The 26,277-nt window shown below is 40.6% G+C and overlaps 1 protein-coding gene across 4 annotated transcripts in view; it reads right to left on the reverse strand.

The window, feature by feature from the left end:
- Positions 1-26,277, reverse strand: part of ITPR2 (inositol 1,4,5-trisphosphate receptor type 2) — a 562,910-nt gene that overhangs the window by 57,014 nt on the left and 479,619 nt on the right. For 3 of the 4 annotated variants that reach the window (XM_089919972.1, XM_022577817.3, XM_022577816.2), the window contains 4 exons: positions 25,336-25,531; positions 21,040-21,132; positions 10,609-10,739; positions 9,086-9,251 (listed from right to left, as the gene is read on the reverse strand). In XM_089919972.1, coding sequence (XP_089776098.1) covers positions 9,086-9,251; positions 10,609-10,739; positions 21,040-21,132; positions 25,336-25,531 — 586 coding nt within the window. Of the gene's footprint in view, positions 1-9,085; positions 9,252-10,608; positions 10,740-21,039; positions 21,133-25,335; positions 25,532-26,277 lie in introns of those variants that run through there. The other variant, XR_002645176.2, reaches the window with a different exon arrangement.

Genomic DNA, 26,277 nt, shown 5'->3' on the forward strand with positions numbered 1-26,277 from the left:
TATTTAATCCTATAGCCTGTCTCTTCCGTTTTGCCGATAACTTTTGATCACTCTTTCCTTGTCCCCTTCCTTTTCCTAGAGTGCTTATCACCTCTTAACAGACTGAATATAGCCATATCAAAGGTGTTCTATTAAACTGGACCACAAGTCTCAATTACAGAGGTAAAAGTGATTGTGCAAGAAAAATCCAGCCTGCCAACTGGCACAGAAAAGAGGAATATCATTTTATCCAGGAACTTAGATATGAGCTTATTATGTTGATTATTTATTGCATGACCATGGGCAGATATATGTGTCTCTTTTCTTCACCAATGGTCCCAATAGCTTAGAATATTGCCTGGTACATAGTCGGCACGGAATAAAATATTAATTGAGTGAATTAAGAATAGGTCACTAAGAATATAACAGAACTGAAGAGATGCAGAAAGAGTAGGACATAAGCAGAAAGCAATGAGGCAGTAGAAGCTGTGGACTGGCAGAAACCAGGAGGTAGAGCAGCAAGTAGAGAGAAGCAATTAGAATAGGGAAGCCATTCTAGACAGAGAGAAAGGGGAAGCTGAGAAAAAAGTTGTTGGGTAATAGTGTATGGTGGGGCTGAGGGTCTTGCTTTAGTTTCATGAATAGCATCTGGCTCTCCACGATGGCTCTTTGCTTACTGCACCTGTTATCTTAAATTGCTCACGTATTGTTTCAATAAATTCTCATTACTTTAAGAAAAAAAAGAATATGTCACTCATAAAATATTGTTCCACTAGGATGGCTATAATCAAAAACAGATAATAGCAACGTGGATGACGACATGGATAACTTGGAAGCCTCCTACACTACTGATGGAAATGTAAGATAGTGTAACTTTACAAAATAGCTTGGCAGTTCTGCAAAAGGTTGAACACAGAGTTACCATGTGTACCAGCAATTCCACTCCTAGGTATATACACAAAAGAAAAACATATGTCCACACAAAAGCATGTACATGAATATCCAGCATTATTCATAATAGCCAAAAAGTAGAAACAACCCAAATGTTCATCAGCTGATAAAAAGATAAACAAAATACGGTATATCCATACAGTGGATATTTTTCTGCAATAAAAAGAAAGGAAGTGCTGATACATGCTATAACATGAACCTTGAAAACATACCAAGTGAAAGAAGCAAGTCACAGAAGACCACATATTTTACGATTCCATTTATATGAAATGTCCAGGATAGGCAAATCTATAGCAACAGAAAGTAGATCAATGGTTGCCTAGGGCTGAGGTGGATGGAAGGTTTGGTGGGAAGGAAGGGAGCAGTGATGGCTAAAGGATATGAGGTTTCTTTTGAGGGCAAATGAAAATGTTCTAAAATTGATTGTGATGATGGATGGAGAACTCTGAATATACTAAACTCACTGCATTATACACTTTAAGTGGGTGAATCATACAGTATGTGAATTGTACCTCAACAGAGTTATTACCAAAAAAAAAGGGAGAAAATTTTAAAGTAGCTTTCTCCTAGAATTCAATTCAAACAATTCCCTACCTGTTGCAAGATACATAGGACTATAAAGATAATGTCTACCATCAATTAACCTATAATATGGGAGAGGAAACAGACAACTTGTTTTATATTCTGAAGTGATACAATCTGCCAAGGAAACATAAAGGAGGACAAAATGAGTTCTGACCAGGTACCCTTTAAAAGGTTTCAAAGAGGCATAAAGCTTTAAATGTCTGGCCTATGAAACATGATCATGGCAAGTGGAGAAGAGACGAATGGTAAGAAAAGGTACTTAACTTTTATTGAGCACCTATTTATGCTGACAACTATAAAGATGTCCAAATATGCTATAATTACAATAATCCGAGCTGACCTTTTAGCATGTGAGGAAAGAGATTCAGAGGGATTCAATTAATTGCTCAAGTTAACACCTCTATTTAGTGGAAAAGTCAGCCAGTATTTAAATAAAAATATTCCTGACTCCAAAGCCATGTTCTTTTGCCTCTGGGCTGAGGAAATAGCACAGCAAAGCTAGAGATGAGAGTAAATGCCCTGTTTAGGGGACTGTCAGTTCCTCTGGTGTGGCCAGGAGGGAACACTCAGAAATTAAGATGAAATGGTACATTTGGCACAAACCATGAAAAGTATTAAACACAAAGCTAAGGAGTCTGTGCTTTATGCTGAAGATTTTTGAGTGAGCCTGGCATACTGGGAGCTGTGCTTTAAGTAACTCCCTGTGCCAGGATTTAGAGGAAGACTGTGAGAGAAGAGGCTAAGGGTAGGAGTCCAGGGGACTGGGACAGGGGAGGAGGGATATAAGGGAGGGAAACTGGTTGTCTTTCATCTTCACTGGGTCTTGCTCTCTAAGCTTGATCATCCATTCCCATGGTTTCAACCATCATCATGCTGATGAGTTCTCGATCTTTATCCCCAGTACTGACCCTTCTTCTCAACTTTAGATTCTACTTCCCGCTGCCTCCTGGATAACTTATGGGCATGTCAAACTCAACTCATCAAAGATTTGTTTCTTTAGCCCTTCTTCTTCCCCTCTGTTAATGAAATCCCTGTCCACCAGTGAACTTGAAGTCGCCCTCAGGCTCATGCACTGACTATCCACTCTGTGCACCTGTCTTGTAGTCACTCTGACTTTCTCACCATTCTCCAAACACACCAACTCCTCTGAAAACTCTACGCCCCCATCTAGTCTCTTTCCCACTTTACAAGAATTTCTTCTCCAAGAGCCAACTCAACCACTGCCACAGCTCTGACTCCCTTGGTTGGTCCTCTCTGTGTCTTTGCTATGAAAATTTGTCTGTTTCTATCTTAGGCTCTACTACTTTGTCTGATTTATTCTTGTATTACCGGCACCTGGCATAGTAGCTGGAAAACAGTAGGCATTCAACTAAAGTTCACAGAATAATTGAATGTATCAATAATAAAGATTGAAGAGGACTCTGGGGTAGAAACTGAAGAGGGCTTGATGTCCGATTAGAGGTACCAATTTAGGAGGAATCAAGGACTACTCGATATTCTGACTTGAATGACCAAGTTTAAGGTAATATCACTAAATCAAGAGGAAAAAAAATAGAAGGAAGAGATTTTAAAGGGAGGGTGTATTTGATTTTAGATGTGTTGAGTTTAAGATGCCTACGGAACAACCAATGTTGGGATGTTAGGTAGGAAGCTGGAAATTCCAAACAGCATTCAAGATATAACTCCACTAGTCCAAGGATAAATGACATAAAATGAACAATGAAAGCCAGAGCATCAGATGAGACAACCAAGGGAGAAAGAAAGGAAGGGTAAGAGGAGCTCTGTGTGCTCAATACAAACTTTTCAGGAAAAATGTTAAGACTACACTTATGTTGTGTTTCCCACCCAGTATGACTAAGGTAAGGGAACATACCCACTCACTAGCCAGGCATCCACATTCCTCTTCTCTGCTTTATTTTTCTCCATAGTCATCATTTGACATTCTATGTATGCTGGAAAATAAGTTCCATGATGGAAGTGTTTTTTGTCTGTTTTTGTTCACTGCAATACCCTAGCACTTAGTAGATGCTCAGTAAGTAACGGTTGAACAAATAGGTGAATGAATGACTTTCACGCATAAGTATAGACAATAAAGATAATAAAATAATGGGCAAAGTATAGAGAAGGGACTAATTACCAAGAGAAGAACCTAGATGGCCCCCCTCACAATTTAGCCTTTATATCCTATTATATCATCTAGAAAGATCTTTAATTCTAGGAACCTGACCCTCCTATGATAGGAGCTCTGAACTATCATCAAATCCTTTCTCCATTTTGTTATTTTGTCACACCTGGTCTGTTGACATCTCCTTTTCACTGGATTTTTCACCTCTAGTAATTCAAAATTAATAGTTAATGCAGACAACAGAGTCGATTTGTTTCCATGCTTACTGCTTCAGCTCTGTCATGTGCTCATCATCACCTCATCATGACCACCTTCTGGACCACTAGCAACTGTTTTCTGAATCCCAACTCTGAAACATCTGGTTCACTGTCTTCAGGGCTAGGAAAGTCCCATTTTCTCTCACTGCCTGTCACAGTACCCACCTCTTCTGTTGCTACTATGGGCATCCTCGGAATACTCCTGGGGCCAACTCCTACTGTGGAGAATCTCTCCTCTGTTATTTGATACTATATCTCCCTTTGGATCACAATTTAACACCGAACTCCTCCAGGGACCATTTCTAGATTAATTACAGCTATTTGATAGCCTATTAATACAACCCCCAAATATCCCGAATGTTTATTCTTGTAATTAAGATCTTCTAATATATATGGTATATATTAGATCTTATATGTGGTAAGTGATTCCAGGAATGAATGCATATCTAGATATACTTTATCACAACACTTCCCACATGTTTCTGCCCTTTGAGGGCAGAGAATAAAGAACCTTTATGTTACTGAGGTCACAGGGATTAGCAGCTAAAAGAGCTTGAAAACACTTTTCAATATTTAAGTAAGTTTCTATTTTATTTCAAATGTTCACACTAAATTTGTTCTACTTTACAAAGTATTTGTTCTAATATAAAAATACTATTTGAATTTGCTCTCAGGTTAATTCACCTCAATGGTCTCTCAAATTTGTTAATAAATGTGAAGCTTCTGAAAAATAGGCATGTTGATCTAATACCTTCTGATATATCACCCTATATCCCTGTGGACATGTGTGTGCCACAGAAACAATACCATACATGTGACAAAACTTGGGATAACTTGGAATTAGTGCATCTAACTTTTTTGTCTGCAGTATATAGCAATTTAGGACTTACTTGCTTTATCTTCCTTTTATAGGTTATAAGCCACATAAGTATAGAGACAATGTTAATTTGGAGGTGACTAATTGGATAGTCATTCATTAAGCAAATATTTATGAATGATCCCTAATACACACTATGGAAGCACAAAAATGGATAAGATGTAGATGTGGATCTCCTAAAGACGAGAAGTTATCATGTATTGAGAGCTTATTCTCAGTTAAGCATGGAGCTAAGAATTTTTAGATACAGGATTTCATTTATACCCACCACAACCCCAAAACATGGCATTATATTCCTCACTTTCAAGGTGAAAGGAAACTTGACCAAGACCACATAGCCAGGATGTGGAACCAGTGTAGACCCATGTCTACTTGATGGTAAAGTTCATATACTTTCTATAATATGATAAGGCATAGTATACAACAGAGTAGATGAGACAATGAAAAATATGTACAGTACTATATAGCTAATTGTGATCGACAAATTTAGGAGCAGATGTGTTTGCTTCTGGTTAGTGAGACCAGAGAAAGCTGAATTCATGGAACAACGGCTTTAGATCTGGGTCTCAGAGACAGGGCAGTAGTTCAACAGCTTAGGAGTTTGGGTATTCCAAACAGAAACACCATAACAGAGAACACATGAGAGAGAGTTAAAGGTGAGTAATGCAGTTGAACCAGAACCTGAGCTATAAATGGGAGAACAGTGGATGAAAAGGCAGGCAAAAAAGAAGGGGCCCAATTGTGGGGCAGCTTACGTGCCAGGAAAATCAGAATTTTAGAGTTATAGACTGTACAGTGTTATTGATAGGCTTTTGAGTAAGGAAATGAGTTCAAAGTGGAAAATTCTGTCTGGCAAATTCTGTCTGGCAGCACTGAACGGTCCACTTGGGGGGTATGAGCCAGGGTGAGCCTCAAAAACCAAGGTGTGGCCGTGGGAACATGTGGAAGGAAGCGAGACTGTGAAAGCAGATTCATTACCATGCAGTAACTAGTGCACCTGGAAGAGGAAAAAGGAGATGCTTAAAGTGATGGAGAAGTTCCCAGCCCAGTGGGGTATCATTAATTGCAATACAGAAGACAAGATAAGTTGCCAGGTTAGAGGAAGGAGATGGAAAGGCATGATGCACTGGTTTGCAGACATGGTAAAATTGGCTGCCAGGAAGTCATATCTTTTTAAATGTCAATCAACCATGGAAAATAAAGAACAAAAGCCTGCAGAGAGGTTGGAGCCCTGGCTGCATATTTGGCAATAATCTACATAAAGTGGTGTTAAAGAGAAGCGCAGAGGGAAGAGACAAGGAGTCTATGATAAAATCAGAACCTCTGGTCCAGGGGTTGGGAGAACGACTAGGGCCTTGTGATAGACCCAGAGAACGTGCAATCTGAGCTAGAAGAAAAGGTCAGCAGGAAGTTCATGATGAGATCTGAGACAAACATTTCAACTTGGTGATGAAGGTTATTGTGGTATTTTAAGGAATTTACAGGCTACAGGCTTTTTGATAACTGTGAAAAGCCAGAGAGAATTTTGACATTGAAGGGAAAGCTCAGAGGAGCAGAAATAGGGGTGAAGTGACACGCTTATTTTGCTGTTCATGTTTTCTTGTTGTTATAATAGCGGGGACAGGATCATGTCTTAGAATGAAGCTCAGTCTACCGATAGATTTTTCCAAAGAACTCATGTTTCGGAGGTAGTGTGCTGACATAACAGTTATTACGATTGTGAAGAAAAAGGCTTCCAGGAAGCAGTGTAAAGGCAAGACCATGAGACACAGGAAGATCTTCAAAGGTACTACCTTTCTTCCTCTGTGGGACTCACCCTTCTATATAATAACTCTCTTCCCCAAATCTCCCAATAATTGCACAACATCTTTCTGGCGCCATGTCAATCTTGTGTTCCTCCATCTAATCTAGACATATGAAGAGAAGACTCTTCTTTTTGTGTCATTTCCTTCCAGTAAGTCCCTCCCCAGCACTGTGCAATCTGGTATCTGCCCTTACCTTCCTGGAAACTCCTCTCTAAAACCTCCAAAACCTCCTAAACGAGAAATTCAAAGGCTCTGCTTCAGTTCATGCTACTGCTTTGACACAGCTGATAATCAATTCTTTTGTTCCCAAGGGTGTTTTCTCCCCTCACTTCCACGTGCCACACATGTCCGGTTGTCCTCACACCATTCGGACTGGAAAGGTTTTGTGAGTGTGTGATCCCCTTTCTCTTTCAACTTTTCAATGCTGACGTTTTCCATGTGAGCTCCCATCATCTCCTCCTCTCACTTGGAAGCCTTCCTCCACACTCCAGCTTTTTCTATGTCATACGGGCTGAGGATTCCCCGATACTGTCTCCTTCTCTGAGGCTCAGACCCATATGTTGACCTCTGTGCTGAGTGTATCCCACTGGGCTGTTCTGTACATACCTCAATTTCAGTACTTCCAAAGCCAAATTCAGTACATGCCTATGTAAAACTGTTTTTCTTCTTCTATTCTCAAACTCAGCTGTTGGTACAGCCATCCACCCAGGCACCCACGCTCTCTCATATCCATTCCAAACCAAACCATTGAGATTTAAAAATTCTGTCTCCCCAATATTTCTTAACTTTGTCCTCTAATCCTGAATACTGCCACCACCACCTCTCCCGGATCAAGGTTTTGTTACCTCTCATGGACTATGGCAATAACCTTCTCCCTAGTTACTATGGCAATAACCTTCTACCTAGTTACTCTGCCTCCAATATTGTCCCCTGATGAACAACTTCCCATAGCTGCCACAGTGCTCGAAAATAAAAATTAGACCCTGCACCCTCTACTTAAAATTCTTTCATTGTTCGCCATCTTCTATAAGTCCACAGGATGAAGTCCAAGCCTTCTAATATAAAAGGCCACATATGATCTGGCCAATCTCTTTTGCTGGCATTGCCCTGCTCTGAAACTTACACTCCAGAAACACTGAGCTGTTTACAGGAAATGAAGACTCTACTCATGCTGTTCACCCCTCCATGCCTCTCCTTCTGCTGGCCACTCTGCTTCTGCCCACTTGGATATGGCTCTCTCCCTTCCATCTTTTTTTTTTTTTGGCCGTGCCATGTGGCATGCAGGATATTAGTTCCCCAACCAGGGATCGAACCCGTGCCCCCTGCATTGGCAGCGTGGAGTCTTAACCACTGGACTACCAGGCAAGTCCCTCCATTCCATCTTTTACCATCAGCTCCACCACCATTTTTTCTAAGAAACCTTTCTTGACTCTTCCTTGGCTGCCCCCTACCACAACCCAATGAGACATTAACAACCCGTAAACTTCTCCATCATTTCCCTTAATGCATTAGATAGCACTGATATTTACTGTGTCTGAATTCCACAACAGATTGTGGACACCCCGAAGGGCATGTCTAATTTGTGTTTGTTTCCTTGGAATAGAGCTCATGATCACAGGTTAATATCTGGCATACTCCCACCTGTTGGAGGGATGCCGGAAAGGCTTGGAAGAACCATTCAGGGAAATGAGACAGTTGATAAAAGGTGAACCAAGGAAGGAAGGGGATTTATTGCGGGTCCAGTTTAAGTTATATAGAATAAACATCGTAGTGAGGCCCTTATGTTTGTTTCGTGACTTTTATCAAAAAGATTCTTCAGCTTGACGTGGAAAAATAGATGGTGAGTATCACCAGGAGTCGGTGATTATTCAAGGAGGGGGAAGGATCCTAGGGCGACTAAGCCAGCTACAGAGACGACTAAAGCCAGAAAGGGCTAAGGTCTATGAAGCAGAGGATAGAGCCAAAGGAAATAATGAGGACAAAGAGAAGGTTGGCTGGGCCTGAGAGAGCTAACGATAGAAGAAGAGGAGGACAGGGTGTGAGAGAGAGAGGGAGGGAGGGAGAGAGTGGCAGAAATTGAGAGAAACCACAGTTCAGAATCAAAACCGAAGTGCTGCCAGTGAGTAGAAGTTCAAGCTGCTGCATATTGGATCCATAACCTAACAAAATACAATAAAAATCATTCTATTGTTTAATCAATACGTTATTGTGATTAAAAATCTGTTTGCCAGTTGGTGGAACCTTTTGGTATTTTGTAACACATACTATAGTCAGAGAATCACACAAATTGCAGAAATAATGGCGAGTTAGCTTTGGGATGTAATTCTTCTGCTTTTTCTGGAAGCAGAGTATCCCAGTCCAACGCTCAGTTACATAATCTGAATTTTGTCCAGCTTTCATTCTGAAATAATTTTTCCCAAAGCATGGCAAACAAAAATCATTCTAGTCCCTCCTTTCTACTGGGCAGTTTCTTCCTCTATTATTATAGTATCTGGAGAACACTTACCACAGATGAAGCAGGTTGTCTTTAGAATTTCTTCTTTTTTCTGTTTTTCACTTCTGAGATCCGCAAAAGTATCAATGATAACCCCAAAAATCAAGTTAAGAACGATAATGATGACAATGAAATAAAAAAGAAGGTCATACACCACTCGGGCAGCAAACAAGGGTTCCTGAAACAAAAAATTTTAAAACATTAAAAAAAAGCCCATCGTGTATATATACATATACACACATTTTCGAGGCATGTTGATTGAGCATATCGTCTAGCAGAAAGTATATATTCAGTCATTGTTTGCTAAATATGAATAGTATTCCAAGTTGGAAAAATAAGACCCACTTTCTATCTTCGTTTTCTTTTTTTTTTGTTTGTTTTTGTTTTTTTCGGTACGCGGGCCTCTCACTTCTGTGGCCTCTCCCATTGCGAAGCACAGGCTCCGGACGCGCAGGCTCAGCGGCCATGGCTCAAGGGCCCAGCCGCTCTGCGGCATGTGGGATCCTCCCGGACCGGGGCACAAACCCGTGTCCCCTGAATCGGCAGGCAGACTCTCAACCACTGCGCCACCAGGGAAGCCCCAATCTTCGTTTTCTTTAAGTGTTGTGAGGAAAACTTTCCAGTCTGTTCCCAGACCCCTTCCATTCCCTAGGACTTGCACTTTTCCTCTCCAAGGGAGGGACTTACTGTGTATTAAAAATCACTTTACATGTCATTGTACTAAATGCATTTTGGTACAGTGGGCCCCTATCCCAGAAGCTGCACAAAAGGTAGACAAATACCAGTCCCGAAGGTCAGAGATCAGAGATTCGAGGAGGATCTAATGATCCGTCCATTTCTGGAGTCGATTTTGTTCTTGGCCTTATAGAGTTAAGTACATTCAACTCAGGCTTATTTCTACGTGACAAATGGTATTAAAATACACATTAGAGATCAGATAGCCTAGATGTTTCATAGATGAGGAAACATGAGATGAACGGACAATGTGATACGGCTGGCCTGTTGGAGGACTGAGATTATTCAAGCTCCCAGCGTGGCCCTTGAGACCTTGTAGCCAATGAGAAATTTTTCAGCCTTGCCATTTGAATATACGAAATCCTGTTAGAATTTGTTCAGATTTGATATTCCTCATCGATAAATAATAGAGGCTGTTCCTATTCAGAGGCAAAGAGTAAATCTTCATGCCCGAGAAACCTGATAGACAAAAGGCAGCCTGGTTTCTGTTATTTACGTAACAATCAACTCCTCCATAAAGACTATAGTCGAAATATATATAGTCGAATATAACTCTGTCCACAGTTCAAAGGTGTACAGAGTTCATGACCCTACTAACATACATAGATTTCTAGGACATTAGCTGTTTCTATGTAATCCCAGTATACAACGAATTGGTTTCAATGGCCACCGTGATACTGTTAAAGCAAACAACATAACATACAGTACCCTGAAAACAAAAACCATATTGTAAATGCTGTTAAGAAAGGTTAAAACAAGATCATGTGCTTCTTGAAAAACCATTTTTCTCCAGCTTTTACTTCTTTTGAGGGTCTTCTCAGCACATCTCCCACGCCGCCGCCGTTCCTGAGGCCCTGGTTCAGGACAGTCACAATGCACATAAGGAGGGTGTCACACGTTCTTTCAATTCCATCTTCATATTCCTCAGCAGCTACAAAAACAAACAAGTCAAACAGTACAGCAACCTCATGCTTTTAAAACACACTCTTACGTACTGTCAAAGATCTATTTCTTTATAACTGTGTCAGGACACAGTTTTCTGAAGGGATATAACACATTATTTTCCAAGCGGCAGCCCGTAAAGCCCGTGACTGACACAGACTCATAAAGCACGCATATAATATCCCCAAATCATTTTTTCTTCCATCGGTGGAAAATGACAGAATGAAAAGGACAGAATATAAGAAAGCTAGCATTCATTGCGCATTGTCGTGATGTGGGGAGATTTCAGTGAGACCTTCTGAAAACACAGTTAACTCACCCAGGAAGCAAAAGTATTGGGGCGGGGGGGAAGAGCTTGTACAAGGAAGCTAGGTGAACCCAGCTTTAAATTCTATTCTGTTCCAGAACTGGGACTTGGGCAAGTTACTTAATCTCAACGTCCTCATCTGTAAAATGGGTGGGGGGGGTCTGTTTAAGGGTTAAACCCTTCAGAGGGTTATTTAAGGATTATATTTAAGGTACGTAAAACACTTTGTACAGAGATTGGCATACCCATAGTAAGTTAAGGGCTCACAAATTGGGGCAAATGCTATTTCATTTCTTTAGTAAGTGTCTAAGCTTTCTGAATGACCAGCATGGAGCTACAGATAAGAAGCACGATGCATTTATGTAAACAATTTATTTCATGTAAATAATTTATTTTATGTGAATGTGTTTATGTGAAAATATTTAGGGACAAACGGAGAGAGATAAAAAAGTATCATGTGCAGAAAAATTCCTAGTCTTATTTCGTTTAAAGATAAAGTTACCAAATATGGTAGTAATCTCTCAGTCATTTAAAATAATAAAAAATTCACACCAAATTGGATACTAGAATCAGGATTTCCTAAATTAAGTAAGCAGAAATGTACTTTTCTTGTTACAAGATTAAAGAACCATAGTGGCACTGAATTTTGGAATGGTGTAGCCAGTCTGCATGTCACGGTGTGAATGTAAAAACAACCACCACCAAAGGAAAAAGAAAGAGAACCCTTCTATTGATAATTTTGTGTACCTGATCCACTACAAATAGCCTGTCTGGTACTTTGTTATGAAAAGGTTGATTTTCTTCTTGTAAGCTGACTTCAACATCACATGGACGAGGGATCGGCATTTTCCCTTTATTCAGAGCTGCTTCTTTCTAAAACACACTCCTCAAGAAGAGGGCGGAAGTCAGAGATGGGCAAGCATCAAATGCAGCATCAAAGATACCAGCAGAGTCTGTGCTGGACCACTTCCCGTAGAGGTGAGCACCAAGGCACATTCTGACTTAGAAAGTAGAAGAAATAAAACCGCGTTTGGAGACAGGAGAAATGAGGAAGAAGTAAAGCTTGTGGTGCCAGCTGTCAGAACAGCAGAAGAGGCAAGAAAGGCAGAGAAGACAGTGAGAAAGCGCAGTCTGCACAGTGCTTGGTTAGGTCCCCGACACCTGGTGGTGGTGCTGGCTAGGAAGAATGCGAAGAAAATAGTCGGAAATGTGTATGAGAGTTAAAGGAATTTTTGAAGAGATATATGGTTTTCCAGCAATGCAGTCACGTGCAGTATGTCTATATACTACTTTGCCACGGTTAGATGTTCAATCAATCTTCTATCCAGTGGCAGGATCTGCATTCGTTTATTTAATCAGCAACCCCCTGGTCATATGACACCAATGTTTACTAAAGACTGATTAAGTGCCAGATTAATCGGTTGATGGAAGCTACAGGAAAGCGCTCCCATCTCTCCCCACTAGTTCAGAAGTGAGGTTCTTTGCTCTTTAATAAGAGGTGAGCTAGTAAAATCCACACACAATTCACATGATTAGCCATTGTGAAATAAAATAGATCGGCTGCAAATACATAAAGAGAATTGGCTTTCTGTGTGACAATGTAAACAGCGGGAGAGTGCCCAGGTCAGGGTCAATGTCAGCCATAGTCCAGTCCACTCACTCCATAACTAGTGCTTGGGCATGCCAGTTTTACACAGTAGCCTCTAGGAGCTTGGTTAATAAGGTTTTACCTTTGTGAGATGGATCTACTCATAATATGTTAAGCCAAGTTCCCAGGCCTTCAGGCTGAGAGCCAGGCCCTGAGTCACGATGAATTCACCTAAATAAATGCCACCCTGTGGAGACCTATCTACATAACCAGCTCTCCCCATGCCAAACCTGCTTCATTTCAATATATCAAGAGCCCTTGCATTAGGTGCTAGAAATACAAGTGGGAAGATGAAAGTGCTGCAGCCCCCAGGAAACTTATGGTCCCCTAGGAAATGTGGGTAGCAGATGAACAAAGGCAGTGCAGTACCATGGGTACTAAGGAGGCAGGATGGATGAGCATCTCATGGGCTGGGGTGTCGGGGGTAGCATCCTAAAGGAGGGGGCACCTGGGCTGAATATTGAAAGAGGGCATGGTTGGCCAGTAAGATCAGTGAAGACATTCCAGGCAGATAAAATGGGATGAGCGAAGGCAAACAGGCATGAAAACACATGTGGAGTGTCTGGGGAATGGCAGGTGGATTGGGATGCCAGGGCCTCTGGGATATGCAGATGAGTGCGGGAGCTGTAAGAAGAGAAGTAGGTAGGGCCAGATTATGGAGAGAATCATACACCAAGCCGAAGGGTTTAAACTTTACCCTGAAAGCTATGGGGAGTCACTGGAGAATTTTAAACAGAAGAAAGGTGATTTAGCATCCAGTTGGCAAAGCAGTATGAGATAAAACATGAACTTAAATAACAAGACAAATTAACACACGATAAAAGCCATAAGAGCGGTGCAAAGAGATCAGAATAGAGAGAGAACTTTTAATACTAAGGATAATGAGAGGGGAGTCCCTCAATGGACTAAGACAGCAGTAGATAGGCATTTCACATGGCACGGGCAGAGAGCCCCGGAGTTAAAAAAATTGCTTATATGATGAAGAGCCAATAATACCAGTATGTAGAGGAGTGTAAGATATGGCTGGAGATAAACTGGCAGCTCTCTGAAAAGCTCTAGGGAGTTTGGATTTTAGTTGGCACGTAATGGAGCATCGTGGACACCTTGAGTTGTGGGTAGGGAAGGACATATTCAAAGCAGTGATTTCTGACAAGTAGCCTAGTGGTGATATAGTGGGTAAATTGAGGAGGAGAGAATAATTGGAGGTAGAAAGACCACTTAGGAGGCAGTTGCAATAATTCAGGCATGATGTGCTATGAGCCTCAACCAGAGTAATGGCTGTGAGAATGGAAAGGATGAAAGATCGGGAGCTGACGGGACTTGGTATGAAGGAGACGGCAACGTGAAGTATCAGACTGAAGCTTCCAGCCAGCGGTGACCTGGGAAAGGATGGTCTCACTAAACCACAGAAACAGACCATCTGGAAGGAAGAACTGGATGCCGGGGCTTTGATAAAGACAAGGGAAGAATCTCAGATGATTTTTACGTTTATCGGACAAGAAGACTTTTAAAAGGCTAGAGAGGACAAGAGCTGGGAGAGTACTGTGATCCAGAATTAAGGAAGACAATAATTTAAAGATGAAGAGAGTACCAAAAAACATCAGATACAGAAGGGTCAAAGGCAATGAGAAACAAGAAAAGGTCACTGGATTTAACAATTAGGTCATCAGGAAAAGCACAGGAAGATGTCACAGGAAGATGGCAAATAGTTTAAGAGAAGATGGTTGATTCAGAAATTGAAGGAGAGAGTGTAGGTCAATTGTTTTATAGAAGAATTTAGTACTGAAAGGAAGGAGATTAAGAGGATATTAGTTTGGAGGGATAAGAGAATGCAGAAGAAGGTTCAGTTAGGACCCAAGAGTGTATATAAGAAGAAAGAGAACAGATGGTAGCAAGGAAAAGATTTCAGGTGCAAGAATAATGATCTAGCTAATGGTGGCAAGGGGGTAAGGATGAAAACAGAGGTGGTTATAAAAGAAGTGAGAGGACACGTCCTTGTTTACATGCAAAAAGGAAGAATTAGTGGAAATAGACTTTAATGTGAAGACATTTTAAAAGAACTAAGTATATTCATGTAAAGAACTTAGAACATTGCTTGGCATATATTTAGGGGTGTAATAAATTCCAAGTATCATAATTAGCATTATTATTGATAGATGGCTGTCAAATCTCAAGCAAAGTTATAGTTTTAATATAACCAACAAATTCTATACTTAAACAATATGAGGTTAAATTATCCTCATTTTCAGTTTAGGAGTATTAGAAAGGATTTTTTCTTAGTTCATAATAGGGGTGTCTCATATGAGGAAAGGAATAAAAATATATTCTATTGACTCTGAAATACTTCCCCCGATCTGAGGTGTTAGTCTATAAATATTTCTGGACATGCATAAATAAAAGTATTTATTAATGCCATTTTTTTCTGCTTTAACAATTAAATAATTCCTTTTTTAATGGTTTCTTAGAAGCAATAGATTGTCATTGAGACATATTTGAAATTCTGAGTACAACTGAGAACCTCTTGTTTCTTGGCCTTAACCTTTAATCACAATCACCTCAATATGGAATTGCTGATTTTAAAAAACGTTAGGAAAAAAAAATTAAAAACATGGGGCACCCAGTAGGAAGTCAAAGGTAGTGTGACATAAAGACTGACCGGTTCTGCTATACCTCAATCTTTTTTACTAAAGTAAAATACCAAAATATATTCAATTTGAATAACTCATAAATGTCGGACATCTGTAAACCTCTTTTTTCCTGTACATTCAAATGATTTTTACTTAGAAAATAATTGCAAGTAATTTTTTTGCCTCAAAAACTCCTTACTTTTCTAGAAAATCAGTTTTGGGTTTTTTTTTTTAGGAGAACATTTTTGTCTAGGAAGTCAGGGAGGTCTGCAGCAAATGAAATAAAAGATTTCTGTTTTTTTATTCAACTGCAGTCAGTTGCCAGTTGCCATGAGAATTCGCTGCCTCTGGGAGGATGACTCTACCCGCACCTATGGAGCCTCCGCAGCAGCTGGCTGCTCAGCCTTCCACTCCCCGAGGCTTGTTATCATGCTACTGCGCGTGTCTGGGCCTTCTGTAATGCGGACCTGCTGTCCACTAGGTAACAAACCAAGGCCTTCACAAATGCACGCTAGGGCTTGCAAATTCAAATTTCATCCTGGGGCTTCCCTGGTGGCGCAGTGGTTGAGAATCCGCCTGCCAATGCAGGGGACACGGGTTCGAGCCCTGGTCCGGGAAGATCCCACATGCCATGGAGCAACTAAGCCCGTGTGCCACAACTATGGAGCCTGTGCTCTAGAGTCCAAGAGCCACAACTACTGAGCCCGCGTACCACAACTACTGAAGCCTGTGAGCCTAGAGCCCGTGCTCAGCAACAAGAGAAGCCACCGCAATGAGAAGCCCGCACACCACAATAAAGAGTAGCCCCCGCTCACCCGCACGCAGCAACGAAGACCCAACGCAGCCAAAAAATAAAATGTAAATAAAAAAAAAATTTCATCCTGGTCTTAGACACAGCAAAGTTATTTTTACATCTAAGCGACACAAGCTGCCCCACAAACACCAGGTTCTGGCTTTCGTTCTACTTTTGCAGTTAGACACACGTGGCCAAGATTTAAAGGTGGCAGGGGTTACAAGGTCAGATCCGCAGAGTTTTCAATCAAATGGATTTTATCGTTTACCATGTCAAATGTAAGAAGGTCACAGAAGAAAGAGCAGATTAATACAGGCTTTCCTGTAGCTTTTAATACTGATTTACAAATGATCCCTAATCGTGAAAAGCTACTGCCACCATCTCTGGATCCCACCAGTGTCTCTGTCACACCTCCAGTGCTGAAATCCCTCCAGGGTTCTTTCCTCCTTACTCTGGGAGCTTTCCCTGCAAAATCATACCCACAGCTCCCAGTTCAGGTCAGCCTAAAAAAAAAAAAAAAAAAATGCAGACTTTGCCCCTGGGGCAATACAACTGGAAGAATTGTCCCCTTTTGTCCATAGAGAAAAGGGAAGTTCTGTTCTTTGTGTAATGTATTAGGCGAAAATGACGGGTGATAGCAGTATTATGGGAAGTCTTTAATGCGTTTGCATTCGGAGGTATAAACCAATATCCAAACAGACCCTGTGACAGAACAGACTTTCTCAGCCTCAACACTGTAGACATTTGGGGCTGAATAATTCTTGGTTGGGGGGGAGTTGTCCTCTGCATTGTGAGATGTTTAGCAGCATCCCTGGCCCCTACTCGTTTGCTAGATGCTAGTAAAACTCCTCCCAGAATTATGACAACCAAAAATGTCTCCAGACATTGTCAAATGTCTGGGGAAGAGAGGAGAGAATCAACTCCAGTTGATAAATACATAATAGAGAAGATTTACTTTTTTTTAAGAAATTGCCTTCAGGAGACAATACGCATAACGAACATCTATCCAAGCATTCTATGAGGAAGGCAATATTAGGCAGAATTTTAACCATCTCTAGATTTTGGTTAGGAAAGAAATAATTTATAGAGATTAATCCTTTAATTAGGAGGCAATAAAATTTAGAAGGTTGGAGCACAGGCCTTGGAATCAGAGATCTAGATTTACTAGCTGTGAACATTAATGTCTCTGTCCTTCAGTGTTTTTACCTATAATATGAGGATATTTAGCAGAATCTATCTATCCTTGGACATGCTTCAGGGCCTTCACTCATGCTGTTCCCTGAGCTCAGAACGGCTCTTCTTTCTCTTGGCCTTTCACCCTCCAAGTCTCAGTTTAAATAATCCCTCCCCAGAAGGGCCTCTCTGTTTATCTACAGCTAGGCTCTCTTGTGATTACCTATCATAGCACCATTTGCAGTAACGTATTTTGTAACTTTTTATGCTTCCCTCACTATTTTATAGTTTCATAATGTCCAGGATTATTTCTTTATTCAACACTGTCTTGAATATGGTGGCTGGCCCACAGTAGAGGCTCAACAAATATTGCTGTATGAATGAATGAATACACAGAGTTTTTATAATTATTAATAGCATCATCGTCATCATCATTGAGGATCTGTACTGATCTGACTTAACTAAATTCCTATTTTACAAAAACACTCACTTCATTCTGTTAAATGTTAAGATCAAAATGTCACCATGAGTAAGACTGTATGAAACAATGACACTAGAATACCTGGTTGAGCATCTACAACAATGCCTGGGAAATTGTATAAAGCCTAAGCTTTGCAGACTTGCACAGGGTTGGGCGGCAACATCCTGGGATGTGTCCATACGTGTATGACCGAGAGGATCTCATTCTCGGAGAGGGGGCTTCAGCAGCTCCCTCACTGTACCTGGATGAGCACTGCTGGCTCAGCTGCTGTGCTGGGCCCCTGGGTTGGCCGCCTTTATAGACTCCGGCAGGAGGAACACTAGCTTTGTTTTTGGTTCACTGGCAAACCAATATTTTGCTCTTAAAATCAAACCACTGTTACAGTGTTATTTGTTTTTTTTTGCGGTACGAGGGCTTCTCACTGTTGAGGCCTCTCCCGTTGCGGAGCACAGGCTTCCGGACGCGCAGGCCCAGCGGCCATGGCTCACGGGCCCAGCCGCTCCGCGGCATGTGGGATCTTCCCAGACCGGGGCACGAACCCGTGTCCCCTGCATCGGCAGGCGGACTCTCAACCACTGCGCCACCAGGGAAGCCCAGTGTATTTTGTTTTTTAAAAAAAGGAAATAATGCTTAGAAGAGCAAGGCAGAAATAGGGTTACTCTACTTGGGACCATGTTGTTAAAATGCTCATGCTAACAAGAAAGTAAATTTTTTAACATACTCTTTTTCATACTCTGTCACAGAGAAAGAATGTTGAATTAAAAAAGAGATAAGTACTTATAACAATAAATTGATGCTCACGGTGGCCAACAGATCCTAAGAGCTATTTAAATCTAGCCAGCTACTTAAACTATGTCTGTTTTTGAAATAGCTCTCTGTGATTTTTTGAATTGTGGAAAATGGGAAGAGTAAAACGTCTGCAGATCTGAAGTTGAGATTATGACAAATTCTGCAAACTGCTGACAAATGAGATTGATCTGCTCCCCCAGATAAGATACGTCATTAAAGGGATAGTGTGGGAAGGAGTCAGGATCAAGAGAAGCCAGTATGGGTTCAGACGAACTTCACATTGGGAATATTGGCAAACATTATGCATCTGGGCTTTGGCAAGGAGGCTTTGAGAAGGAGCCTCATGAGATATTTTTTAAAAGAAGGAGGAACATGGGATAAATGGTAGTTTATTTAAGGCAGATTTCTTTGTGGGTGAATAATTCACAAAACATGACTATGTTAATCTGAAAGCACGTTTCTGGTGGCCACACACCAAAGGACTCTGTCCTTAGCACTGTCCCCATGCAGCATTTCTAGCACCTTTAATGAAAATCTTTTGAGGTTGGCAAAATTTTTTTTTCTGTTAAGAGCCAGATGGTAAATATTTTAGGCTTCGTGGGTCACATACAGTCTCCATTGCATCTTTTTCATTAAAGAAAAAAAAAAAACTTAAAAAAAAGCTGCAACCATTCTTAGCCCGAGGGGTGTACAGAAACAGGTGACAATTCATATTTCCCCACGGCCCAGGTTTGCCAACCCGTGTTCTAGAGCTTACCAAACTTGAGGATGACGTGAGAGAGAACGAATATTCTGCTTAATAGAATCAGGATCCATAAAGATACCATGAGCCTCATGGCACGTGAGCACTGGAAGGGACCTGAAACCTAGAGATCATCTGTCAAGAAGTCCCTCCTCTATTCACAGGACAAACTGGGACAACCTGGGATTATGGGTTGGCAGAAAGATATAGACATAAATGCATGGTTTTATACTTGAAATCCCAAACTCCCAATTATGTGAGCACAGAGTAGCCATTATGGCTTGACAGCCGAACCAGTGAAGAACGGCATTTTAGCCAAGAGTCAGTCAAATATGGGTCAAGCGTGTGGTGTGACTGCAAACTGCACCATCCTAAACATGGTCACACCACTCAACCTCTTGCCTTGGAGTGTTACTTGAAGAGTCATCGCTGTAATATGTGAGGAAGCTGAAGAAATTGGAGGTATATAAGCCAGGGGATGCATGTAATGGGATTTTAGAAACTTCAGAGCACAGCAAAGCTACACAAGTAGAGAAGGAGCTGGTTTGTGGTTTATAGGCCTGAACTGGGTACCCAGGAGGTCAGGGGGGAAAGAAGTCTGAGTGGCAGCTGTTCACAGTGCCTGAGCTGCTGGGACGCGGAAATGGAACATATGCATGTGTTTAATTCTCCCTTTAAGTCATAGAGCATTTAGTCAGTAGAAGAGACTGTCTGTTTTGTTGGACTTCAAGCAACAGTCCAGCATCTTAAGGCAAAAGGCAACTTGGGGAAAAAGGCTCTATCATTATGACCAAGCAATGTGCTTCCAGATGGAAGTGGGGAAATCCATCCTTACGCTGTGCTTAACTCTTGCTTCGCTCATTTTCTCTGAGTCTGACTTTGCCCTCTGTAGACATAACAGAGACTAAATCTATTCCTCTTTTATATACAGAGCTCTTGAAATATCTAAATGCTCCCTAAATCTTTGCTGCTTCTGGAAACAGATCACTAATTCCTTCTACGGTTCATTAAATTTCCCACATGCCATAGTTTCCAAATTCCTGCCACATCCTTCGAGAACAGATTAGAGTTTAAAAAATTCTTTCTATATGCATGGTTCCATTTGTTCCTTTGGAGGCAGGGAAAGTATCATATGCCCTATCTATCTATCTATCTATCTGCCTACCTATGTACCTAGATAGATCTCCCTCTCTCCCTCCCTCCCTCCCTTCCTTCCTTCCTCCCTCTCTTTCAGGACAAGCCATCTGAACAAGGTCCAGGAAATTTGCATAACATATGCAAGACATAGACCTAGAAAGTGGCAGGTCAGGGATTATAACCAAGCTTTTTGAGTTCTAAACCCATGCTTTTCCATTCTTTGTTAAAGGATGGATTCTTCTGTTAAAGGCAATATATTCTTAGTTAAAGGCTATACAGTGGAAAGGGTCTTGCTTAGTGTGGTGTGGTTTTGCAATATGGTGACAGAATTTTTAGCAGCATGTACCACAGGGTAAATTTGATAAATTCTCATGATTACAAATAACGCAAGGAACAGGGTGAGGATACAAAATGACGGATATGAGAATCCTTTCTCTAGTTTGAAACTTTTAGGTTCTTTTACCCTCCATTCTTCTCTTTCAACTCACCATGAAATTTTTAGAGCAACTCTCTAACCTATAATAACTTTAATCAAATAAACATAACTTCAGAAGTATCGAGTTCATGCTGTCCTGAAGCCCTTTTTACAGACCTGTATTTGAAGCTGGTATTGTGGGTGAGCAGTTGTCCTTTTCACATGTTCCCAGGATTGAAGTTAAAGTCATAGCAGAAACTGCATTGCTACCTGAGAACACACAATGGAGACATGGTATAGAGACAAATATGCCAGTGACAAGAAATGAGCAGACACATTACAAAGACACATAAATAAAAGGTGCTATTACTCCAAATTAGCTGTGTTCCTAAAGTTTTTGGTTAAGTTAGTGTAGAATTCCGAACACAGTCTTGCCTACTGAATCAATTTTATAAATAGAGAATAGGTTCATGGGCCAACCCACTAAAAGCCTTTTCTATCTTTCTAAAGTGGCTGAGATAAACTACTAATAATACTGCAGGCCCTAACCACCATGTGTAACAATGTTCCCATGGCCAAATGCATTCAGGGCTCTGGCTTGGAAATGCCAGAAACATGTTCCCGCAGTGTAGCTGGTAACCCTGAGCTCTCAGCCACTGGTGCCCATGGCTGAGGTAGAGCAAGCAGGAGGTGGCATCTCTTAACGGTAAACTGTGGGTTCCCGGGAACAGGCCATCAAACATCTCAGGGAAGCAAGAATCTTCTGCCAGATCCCTGTTCAGAATCTTTTCTTCCTTAGTCCCCAAGGATCCATCTTTACCCCCTGTCTCCCTGGCCCCGATAGAAAAGTAAATAGTAACCTTCTTATCTGTGTAAAACAAGTTTCATATAACAAATTTTGTTGTTAGTAACAAATACAACACGAAGAGGTTCGTTCCTCTCAAACCTGTTTTTCACATGGAGCCACCAAGGAAAGTCCAGAAGGTGGAGGGAGAGGATTAAGTTCATTTTTATATACTGAGGAAATACTCACGTGCATTTCAGGGCAGCACCCACCAAGGTTAGCCTGATTGTTTGATGAGGCGAAGGCAGAAGTGGGGAATGGTGGCTGGAGTTTGGACGTGTGATGAGGAGAGAGACCAGGCCTGGAGTTGCCACCAACACAAGCCCTGGAGCTGAGAGAGCTCAGGTCCATGAGGAAGGGAAGCCGCAAACTTTACCTCCCCGCACCCTGACTGGGGCAGCATGGCAGAAAGGACAGGTATATCACGGGGTGGAGTGAGCTCCCCAGGAGCCATTCCCTTAATTAATATTTACTGACTTCGTGCTAAGCTCTGAGGACTCGGAGTCAGGGCCTTGGAGAACCCACAATCAATTAGGGAATACAGAGAGGTACAGACATAATTATAGTTGAATGGAGGGAGTGGGGTACACGTAAAGTGAGGTAGTGCGTTCAGAGACGGAGACGTGAATTCTAGAAAGGAAAAATCAAAGGTTTTTGGAGAAGGATCCATCTAGAGGAGACAGGATTTACACACAGGAAGATGAGGTAGAGGGTAAAGGGGGCAATTCCAGGTACAATCCTATGACGAAAGGTACAGAGGCCAGCAAAGGCACAGACAAGGCAGAGATTCTAGGCTAACGATTTTAAACCAAGCATCCCACAGCCAGCCCAGGGCCCAGCAAAGTTTTCAAACCCGTAAGACCGTAAGACACAGAATCAGAACCGTGGTAGGAATGAGTGACTTGCACAAGCAGAAGAGAGGCTGAGCGGGGGGAAGCCACCTGGGAAGTTTCTGCCATTTTCTGGGGAGAGGAAATGAGGGTAGAAACAGGAGGGCAGCACTGAGGATGGGGAATAGGGGGCAGTGGGAGAGACACTGGAACCTCCGCTTGTCAACACTACCTTCCCGCCAACTCCTTGGGCTTGTCTAAGACATGGATTCCCCTGAACACCGTCAAGTGCAGGCTCCTGCATCTACAGAGTCAGATTCCACTGGTGTCAGAGGTGGGATATGCATTGTCCTAAACTCCCAAGGCCATCTGCAAATTATTGGTCCTCTGCTCTCATATCCATCTGTGGTGCACCTGCCATTCAGCTCTAGAACCTCAACCTTCTCTCTTTGTTCACTGATTTCTTCACATTCACTGAAGAACTGTGTACCCAATTTCACTTGCTCCCTAGATGTGCTATGTTTGATAATTTCACTCAACTTTGGGAGAAAATAGTTTTCAATAATTGAAAGAATAAACTTTATGCTACATATCCACAGACGTAATATATAGTATTAGGAATTAAATTTAAAATGTTATGAAAATATGAGTGCTTCTTCCAGGGCATGGTACCACATACACTCTCTATGAAACAAAAACTCTCAGTCTATGAAGAATCAAGAGTTTAACTTTGTTAGCTGTTCTTGTATGCCATATTTTTATAGTATTTACAAATGCTTTCTCTTGTTTAACAACTTTTTATATAAATATTTTTAGTGAAGATCTTGACATTTTAGTTTTCGTGCTTCCTATTTTGTAAAAGACAGGAAAGAAGACTTTTTTATATTTCTAAAGAAAATATTTTCATAATATAATGACGCTAACTTACTTTTTTTTATTGGAGTATAGTTGCTTTACAATATTGCGTTAGTTTATACTGTACAGAAAAGTGAATCAGCTATATGTACACATGTATCCCCTCTTTTTTGGATTTCCTTCTCATTTAGGTCACCACAGAGCACGGGGTAGAGTTCCCTGTGCTATACAGTAGGTTCTCATTAGTTATCTATTTTATACATAGTATCAATAGTATATATATGTCAATCCCAATCTCCCAATTCATCCCCCACCCCCATCCCCCTTGGTATCCATACGTTTGTTCTCGACACCTGTGTCTCTATTTCAGCTTTGTAAATAAGATTACCTGTACCAATTTTTTCAGATTCCACATATATGCGTTAATATACAATATTTGTTTTTCTCTTTCTGACCTACTTCACTCTGTATGACAGTCTCTAGGTCCATCTATATCTCTACAAATGACCCCATTTCATTCCTTTTTATGGATGAGTAATATTCTATTGTATGTATGTACCACATCTTCTTTATCCATTCCTCCGGACACTAATTTACTTTTTAAACAACACAATTAAAATTATTTACTACAAGATTCATAAAACAATAACGACTGTACACGTTTGAATTCAGAAATTGTGATGCTTCAGTGTCAGACTTACTCTGTACTGAATAACTCAATGTGATCATGCCCAGTAAATAATTAAGACAAAGAATTTTGAGAACAGATAGCTTATGATTCACAGATAGTTTAGTACAAGTGGAGTTTCGGGGGTATTTATATACATGAGCTTTTCCTCCAAATACTTACACCTATAAAGCTCTAGACAAAGTAACATTTAAGGGAGAAAAAGAAAGGCCATAACAGAAAATATACCATGTGTCTGTGAATAAAGACTACTACCTAGGTCTGAAATTCAGTCTCAAGTTTAATAACTTTCCATCTATGTATATGATGTTTCTATTCCGTGCCTTGATTACTTAGACTAAATAATAGATCTAAATGCCACTTAATTGTCCCATATTCTAAAAGCACCACTAATTAAATCCTACTTTTAAATTTGATGGTTTGAAGAAAGAGAGAGTCGTTTTGTGGTTTCCCTTCTCTGCAACCCATGGGCGGTGGAATCAGCAAAGTGCAGGACTGCGATGTCCGTGCAGCAAAACAGGAGAGGAGGAAAGAGACTTAAGAACAAAACTTAACCAAAACAACAAAATGTAGGAAAGGGGGAAAGAAGAAACCATCAGGGAGCATAATAAATAAAATGTCCAAAGTGAGATGGAAAGAATCACCCCTCATACCACAAGAATCACAGTGAGTATAAATGGGTGATGTCTAACCAGTCAGACAATAAAAATAAATATCATACAGAAATTCTGACAGTCACATATTCACGGACAGAGCCCCTTAATGACAATATTTTGAGCATTTTTCTATAGCATATTTTCTGACTATCTGATGGTTTCCAAATCAAAGCATTTATGCTTTTCAACTATTCAAGTATAATATAATGTACTGTGAGCAAACATGTATGAAATAATGGTTGTGAATGATGCTGGAAGTTCTTGGGGGAGACAACCCCCAAGAGAAAGAATCCCAAAGCTATTACCCTGCACTGAAATTGTCAACTGTCCCCGGGAGTACAGTCAACACTGTTGAAACTTCTGTACTGAGACTGAGCTCAGGTGACGTTTCTTGTATGAAGATTTTCCTATGCACACTGTCAGCTAACATACAGCATAGGGGTATTTCACACTCATGAGCTCTTAGTGAACAAGAAAATGTTTTCAAAGGAATGGAAGAAAACATTGCCTCCATCATCATTCATCTGTGATCCTCTTAGCAAGAGATGTACCAGTCAGAGCCGCCATCAGAGCAAGCTCATTTAGTGGTAACAGCAATACCTGTAAGGGGAGTTCTGTTTTTCAGCCTATCCACCTCCATAGTGAAGTCATCCTTCAGAAAAAGGAATCCAATAATGGAAAACAGGTAGACAAGGATGAGGGCGAGGACTGCAGTTAGAATAATGGAGCGGCCATTCCGTGTGACACTTTTTATGACATTGAGCAGAGTCTCTTCTCTATATACTAAATCAAAAAGCTACAAAACCAAAGAGAACAGAAACAAGGAAAAAAATGCAATGAAGCAAAGGGTGAATAAATACAAAGGTAATCACAAATATAAACGCAGGCCATTTTAATTTACCTGTGAGAGAATAACAGTATAAATAGCAACTTAAAAATGAACCAAAATATGTATTTCTCCTCCAGTTTGAATGTGTTAATAAACTGTTTTTCAATAAAGATAACTCTAACACAATATATAATGTGCGTATGTTGGTTTCATAACCAATGTAATATCAATTTTTTAAGACATGGTAATAGCATAGCTTCAAATTTGAATTTAGAAAAATTGTAATACGATACATAATCAACTTAGCTACTTATTCCCTATTTTTAGCCTTTCTGATATTCTGTAGTTGCTTCTAGAATATGTAAAATGGCTAACATGAGAATGCTGAATTAGGGAACTAAGTGATGAATAATTGAAGGATTCATTCAACGGATTGTTTAACCAAGGGATTAGAGGTGAAATGACATGCATTCAATTTTATGAGCCCACTAAAATAGAAAAGGTATGAAATTTAAAAATATTTGAGAAATGCAAACATCTTTCTTACTAAACAGGTAGATTGAGGGCAAAACCTATTACTTTAGTATATGCTTTTGGGAACAGAAGTATAAACAGAAATATAATTCACAAGTGTTAATTCACTTCCTCTATGGATAATGGGTTATTATCCATTTTGTGTTTAGTAGTAGACAATCCATATGCACTGGTCAAGA

This window comes from Delphinapterus leucas, chromosome 11 (assembly GCF_059928025.1).
Source record: "Delphinapterus leucas isolate spDelLeu-1000000601 "Yukka" chromosome 11, BTC_Dleu_Yukka2, whole genome shotgun sequence".
In the NCBI taxonomy this organism is placed as follows: Eukaryota; Metazoa; Chordata; class Mammalia; order Artiodactyla; family Monodontidae; genus Delphinapterus; species Delphinapterus leucas.